A 7,404-nucleotide genomic window follows, 5' to 3' on the forward strand; every position below is an offset into this window, starting at 1 on the left:
AGCTGAAGAACAAACGAATTGTGCGGCGAACGACGGCAAACGACGGCGAATAGCGCGACACGAGAGAACGAAGAGCGAACGGCGAACAGCGAACGGCGAACAGCGGACAGCGACAAATAAGCAACACCAATCGGACGCAGCAACGAGCAGCAACTGAAAGCGAAAGCCTCGCAACACGAATCGCAGCCCCAATGCGAGACGTGCGTCGTCGGCTCTCGGCTGCACTTCGCGCAGTAGGTGAGTGTATGTGTGTGTCTCTCTCTGTGTGTGTGTGTGTGTGGGGATCTTGGAACGCGTTTCAGTTTTTGCTTTTGATTTTTACATTTTTCGACGTGCCAAAATCGCATTAATTTCGAAGATTTCAATTTTAGCTTTAGCTTTAGTTACTGACCAGAATGGAATCAATGTGTGGCTAAAAGGCTGTCATAAAACTAGTAGCACAGGTTACAGTTGAGCGTACTCGACTGTGAGAGATTCGGTACTAATTATATAAAAGAATTTAATTGAAAATGCAAATAAAAATAATACATAAATTATAAAAAAAAAATAACATTACACATGTGTAAGCTTTTGAAGAGAATTTTGACCTCAGGAGCAACTTGGCTTTTAGAACTGCAATCTAACCTAAATTCTGTATATTTAAAAATGTTTGTGTAATACTTTCTTATTAATATTTTGACCTACCAAAATCTAGAAACCAAATTTAATATGTATGGATGATATAATGATATTTTATATTTTAAGAATTTTTGACCAGATTTTTCAAGAATATAAATAGTTTCTGATACAGTTCCATTTGTCTATCATACAGATTTTGCTATTGACTTAAACAAAAAAAGCCCTTTGTACATTTTAAGTACAGGGTCTTAAAACAAATGTCTGGTAACAATACAAAGATATGGCCACATTTGGTGCAGTGGGCAGATCTTAGCGACGCTTCGTCTATTGTATGATTCAGCTTCAGATAGATATTCTAATTTAGTCAGTGTCGATTGTGTATTTATATGATAAGGTGCAAATAATTCAAACCAGTTGTATTCCCGGGTACAACACACAGGTAGTACGACAAATAAATAGTAGAGGTAGGTAGTAAGCAAGAGCCGAACACTTTCCGATGTCTTCAATTTTTTAATTTCAACGCCCGTGTTGTGTAATAATCAAACTTGTTTAGGTGTCTGCCGAACGTGTCTGTTTCCGAATTCTGCTCTGACTGCATTTGTAACACATTTTCACGAAATATGAATGTCTATCATAATGTTATAGCTACTGCTTTTTGTTATGACTTTTTGGAATAGCTTATGAATCGGTTTAACTCGTAATATAAGGGAAATGCCTCAAAGAATTACAGAAATAATGGAAAAAAAAGAAGAGATACAAAAAAAAGGTTTTTAATTTTATTATTCCCATAGTACTTTTCCTAATTTTGTTTTATTTATTTTAATTTAAGAACTACTTGTTTTCTGGTTTTGTTTTAAAATATTGTTATTCTTTGTAATATTTATCGAAATTCTTATAGGCTACATTCAGCGGTCTTATCAAACGTAGCTCATTTAAAGCTATACTCAAAGCCAATCAATACGCTGACAGATAATATTTTAAATTGTTTTTAAATAGTTCCATAAAAAAAAACTCAATCTTAATCAAGGTCACATATCAAATCTTGCACCTCTATCTCAATACTCAATATTCACAGCTTCAGACACTTTCAAACAATAAACGAATATCTGTTATTTTTATCGAGTCATTGAACTTGATCTCTGTCCCTCCCTTCTCCCTCATTATCATTCCTTCTCTCTTTGCCGATTGCAATGTCTTAAGTAACCGTGAATTCATAGCAATACAAAAAAACTGAAGTCACTGCCTCAATTTCAGTTTCAGTTTCCGTTAACAGCCAAAGGGCAAACAGCAAAAGATTTGTGGAGCAATTGGTTACTGGCTATACCCTGTAAATAGACTAAGCAGAGCATATTACTTGTCCATGTTTGATATTCAGGGCCTTGCCTAAAACGTATGTTTTGTATTCAAGATTTAACAGGTCGCAAATGTTTTATAAAAGTTTATTAAAATTTAGTTATTGCTTAATTTTTATTTACACCTTTTTATTTCTACAGTATTAGATTAAAAGTTTTATAATATATGATTTAGTAGTTAGTTTTAAGCTAAAATTTATTATTATATTATCTTATCGCTATGTAAATAATTTGTTTTCGAAAATTACAGAGCTGTTTTCTATACAGTTTTATGGTAAGAGATTACATTTAACAGCTGTTAGCTAACTGCCCATAACAGAGAATTGTAAGCTAACATCTCATTTACAGCGGCTCATAATGTTAAGCTGATGTAAACAGAGTGTTAGACTTTGCATCTATGCTAACAGCACTTTAACAGTTGCACATAATGTTAAATGTATAAGATATTTAAATCCACTCTTTTCTAAATTCTTTTTCTTCTTATAGGGTATCTGCCTAGTCGTTCAGCTGTGAATAACAAAATATTTACTTGTTTTTCTTAATAATTGCACGATGCAGAGGCATAAACAATGGCCAATATGAATACGATCTGTTGATTAATGTTTTCGGTATTGGCCTTTACTACGGTCATTGGTCGCTGATCGGATCAGATTGGATCGAATTGGATTGGATTAGATCAGAGCTACCGCTTACTTTTGGATTATTAATATTTTTCTTCGTCTATTTTAGTCCACAAAATGGCGGTGTAGGCTCAACATACGCATTAAGATTGAAATGCAGATCAAAAATCGAAACTAAATAATAAAAAAAAATCCAGTTGCTGTTAACGTTTAATAATCCGGAGCAACATACTTAAGCCGCTCCGTCTGCATCCGTATCAGCTATTGCCATCTCTATCCCACTCAGTCTGTCTCTTTTCAGCTGCCGTTAACTGTCAGTTTATGCGTTTCACGCATTTATGGCCATTGTTGTTAATTGCTGAAATTGGCATTCGCAATCACAGCAGGGCGCTGAATTCACCGCTGACTCCGGCAGCAAGTCACATTGCCAGCTCCCAGGGGAGGCTCCAACTCCAACTCCGACTCCAGCTCCAGCTCCAGCTTCAATGCCCCAAAGCTGGAGGAGCATGTTGCACAGCTGTGTGGCAAGCGGCAAGCATCAGGCATCTGTCGGCGTAGGCAGCTTTTAATTGAGCTCCGGCGCTGGCGCTGCAATTGACACCGCAGCGGCCAATTATAAAGCAACTGGCATAGTTTAAAGAAAGAGACGGAGACAAAGAGAGATGGGTAGAGAGAGAACTTCCCATAAGCATTTTGACAAATAATAAAAGGAATACTAAAACTTAAAGACAACAGCTAGTTAAGCAAAACTAAAAAGCATGTTAAGCAGAAAAAGGATTAACGTGATTAAGAAATTTAAATTAGCAAGATAAGGTAGATAAGGAAAATATTGTAAATAGTCCTAATCAAAAAAGTTTATTAAAAATAGTGCAATTATAATATATTAAAGATAATAACAAAGTCAATAGATAATAAATAATAACAATATTCGATAAAATAATAAAATCAAACTAGGGAAACATAAAATGGAAATAAATATAAAGAAACCAAACATATGAATAATGTTAAAATATAATTTATATAAGATAAAAATGGATCGAAAAAAATTAGGAAGAGTACTCTCTTTTTTTTTATATTATTTTTCATACTAAACTTTCAATACTAATAAATAGTTTGGATTTGTTGCAGAAATATTTAAAAATAAAAAACCTTAATACGAATCAAATAATTTTCAAATTTAAATTTGAGGAAAAATAATGGGAAGGCAATAATTAGTAATATCCGGAAACGTACACATTTTATTATAAATAGTTTAAAATATTTTAATTTTATTTTAAGTTATTTTTTATTTTGTCTGCTCTTAATTTGTGTTATTCCATTATTCTCTGAGTGGAATTTTTTAATTGCTGCTTTCTTTAATTTAAAATTCCTCCCTCATTTTCATAACTATTTTGATTTCTTAGTATTTTCATCTTATTTATTTGTGTGTTCTTTTGAATACATTATAAAAATGTGCGGACTTCTAATGAGGTACCATAGATAAAGAGAGAGGTGCTGATATGATGATACTGGGTGGTCCATTGACTTGACACAGTTAGCGGACTGTTGGCATGCAGATTGATTTGCCTGGCTAACGTTTGCAGCTTTGTAGCCAATTTTCCAAATGGCCAACGTTGAGCGCAGTGTCATCAATTTAAATTAAGTTCCAGCGACTTTATCGCCACATGCCTCGCTGCCACAGGCAACAACAACAACGACAACTCTTCCTTCTCTTTCAATCGTTGCCCGTCATCATTATCCAAAACATGTCATTAGGCAACGGCGACGACGACGACGACAAAGTTATCCAGAATCCTGTTCTGACACTGCTATCAACTGGCGGTCGCATTCCAACTTGTCAGTGTTGTCAATTTAGACATTTTTCGGATAGATTTGTTCTTTTTGTTAAAACTAGTTCAATGGCAAAAATATCAAAAATATCCCTACTCTCTCTAAAGTTGGACTTACCATTTTTCAACATTTTTTTTAATTACTTAAATTTGTTATTATTCTAAGGTATTTATTAAGCTAACATTCCAATTCTATTTTTTGAACTAAATCATTTTTATTTTAATTTTGTCGACGTTACTTAAGATACAATTAAATAAATTTATATAAAAATTGGGCAAATACAAGAAAGCTTGTCATTAAGAAATAAAAATTATAAAAATGAAATAGGAAAGTGAAATTAGGAAAAATATTTGTTAAGGCAAAAATTTCCGTAATAAGAATTCAAGAGTATTTTATTAAAAATTGTGCTATTCAACTGCAGACAGTTAAATTTTTTTTTAAATATACAATTGAAAACCATTATTAATTAATTTTTAATTTTGATGTTTTGCATTAATAAACTAGAGTTTTTATAAGTTTTTTACCCTAATTAATTTGATTTCCTTTTTTCCAACCTTGGTTTATGTATATTTCTTAAGTATTTTATCTTTGAGATACATTTAATTTATAAATAAATAAATAAAATAATATTTATACATAAAATTTGTATTTTTCTGGCTTTCCCTACAATTAATTTTTTTCACTATTCCTGCTCGTTTTATCCTGTTTTTGTTGCTTCTGCTCCTTGCATCTCTAATTTAAAGCGACTGCGACGTCGATCAGCGACGTCAGCTGCGACGCCGACTGCAGCAGCGACAGCGGCAGCGAGTTGCGTGCGGCGCAGCGGAAATTGGCCGAAAGGCGACTGCGACTTGAGTTTCAGACTCTGCGCAGACGCAGACGCGCTAACATCGCCTTCAACGTTGTCGTTGTCATCAATAGTTGTTGCTGTTGTTGTTGCCTTTGTTGTTGTTCTTGTTGTCGCTTGTCGTTGTTGTTGCTGTCGCTTGTTGTTGTTGTTGTTGTCGCAGTCGTCGCCTAATAAAGCAGCCGCGATCGCAACGCTAATTAAAATAATTGAAATTTCTCACGGGAAACGCGCAGCTGGCAAGTGTCGCAGTAAAAGAGACAGAGACAGTGAGAGGGAGTTAGAAAGAGAGACATACACCCAGAGAAAAAACACATAGTTAAACTATATACAAAAATACACATCAATAATATGTCACAAATTATTTTTAACCTGAGCAATAACACATAGTAAAAATAAATACAGTCTATATAATTGATTTTATCACATTTAAATAGAAAACGTATTTAAATTTAATATAAAATACTTTTATATTCATAGCTAAAAACATACTTAATATGATAATGATATATGAACATGTTGAAACTAAAGTGAAATATAATTTAAATTGTAAATATGATATTTAGTATAACGTTTAATTATGAATTATTTAAAACGAAAATAAAAATTAAGGAAACCAATATTAGGAAAACTGTTTTTTTTTAAGAAAAAATTTTGGAGGACAAGATTTAGGAAAACAAAAATATAGATGACAAAAATAAACAAAATAAAAATTATGAAGACGTAAATTAAAATTCCCTTAATTTTCTTCCCTATCTTGGTTTTTTTATATTTTTTTCTTAGTTTCTTTTTCCGTACACTGGCGAACACTTCAGATTATCAAATAATCAAAAACTACATCAAATTATAGACACAATTTTTACAATTAACATAACATTGGCAAGATTTAAAAAAAGAAAATTTAATAAAAAAGAGCAAAACAAGAAATTTAAAAAAAATTGATTTTAGGGCTCGTAAAAATCGCAAATTTTTGCTGGTATAGAAAGTACTTCTAAAATTAAAAATGTATGAAAGATTTAAGGAAATAGCTATAATATTATAGGTTAGGTAGATATTAAATTTGTTGGAGCCGTTTTCTCTGTGTGTACAATGTACAATGTACATAGTTGTAGCCATATCCGTTGCAAGTGCGGCTAATTGCAAATTGATCTCAATGCGGCTCAGAGGAAACTGGCAACATGGACATGTCCAACAATCGAATTGACAGCCAACTTTTGATGGACATTAACATGGATCATAGCGTCGGCGTTGGCTCCAAGTTGCTGCCACTTGGAGGCAGTTGCAGTTGCAGTTGCAGACATCCTCCAACTTAAGCAACGTTTGGCATAAATGCATAAATTTCATTAGCTGCCACAATGCGTTGCACGTAGACAATTTCAAAATGAGCTGAAGACAGTTCTTGGCCAGCGTCTTGACTCTGATTCGGAATGGGATTCGAATTCAGCTGACTCTGGTGTTGGCACTTAAATTAAATGTCAGCTTAGTTAGTTGCGTAAATAATTCAAGTGATGCCACATGCCACTTGCCACTTGCCACATGCCACTTGCCCCTTTAGCGATGCTGCGGCATTTTCTTTTATTGCCACAGGAAATGGCAAAGGCAGAGTGCAACCAAATGTTGCATGGCACAGATCTATGCAACAGATAACAGCAAAAAATTTATACACGTACACAAATTTCAAGTTAAGCTCGGCTATATTCACGCATTCATCGAGTGAGTGCCAAGTGAATGCCATGTGAGTGCTGTGTGAGTGCTGTGTGAGTGCTTTGTGAGTGCGGTGCCCGTAAAGTTGTCGAAAATGATTTGCAGATCAAGATTTGCTCTGCACAATTTATGTGATAACAACAACTGTGGCAACAACAACAACTGTTGCAACTGCAACAACAACAACAACGGTAACTGCAACTATAGTTGCCCCACAACTTGCCCCAATTAGTGGAACGCTTCTAAGGCCTCCATGTAGCGCTAATAATGACGCCTTTAAATGTGCAATAACAATTTTTAAGTCGCGCAAAAACTACATGCAACAATTGTCCACATAAATATATATATATATATACTTCTATGTGTGTGTGTGTGTCTGTGTGCGTGTGTTGCAAGTGCCGCCCATTGGCTGACAAACCAGTAAAAAAAATAA

General features: G+C 34.0%; 1 protein-coding gene across 1 annotated transcript; it reads left to right on the forward strand.

Moving 5' to 3' along the window:
• The first annotated feature begins 28 nt into the window (after window positions 1-28).
• LOC117785223 lies at window positions 29-3,267 on the forward strand. Its single transcript, XM_034623144.1, has 2 exons — window positions 29-237; window positions 2,892-3,267. The coding sequence occupies exons 1-2, from the start codon at window positions 192-194 to the stop codon at window positions 3,146-3,148; spliced, it is 303 nt and encodes a 100-aa protein (XP_034479035.1). The 5' UTR covers window positions 29-191; the 3' UTR covers window positions 3,149-3,267.
• Window positions 3,268-7,404: the final 4,137 nt, after the last annotated feature.

The sequence above is a fragment of the Drosophila innubila genome, assembly GCF_004354385.1.
Source record: "Drosophila innubila isolate TH190305 chromosome 2R unlocalized genomic scaffold, UK_Dinn_1.0 1_C_2R, whole genome shotgun sequence".
Lineage (NCBI taxonomy): Eukaryota > Metazoa > Arthropoda > Insecta > Diptera > Drosophilidae > Drosophila > Drosophila innubila.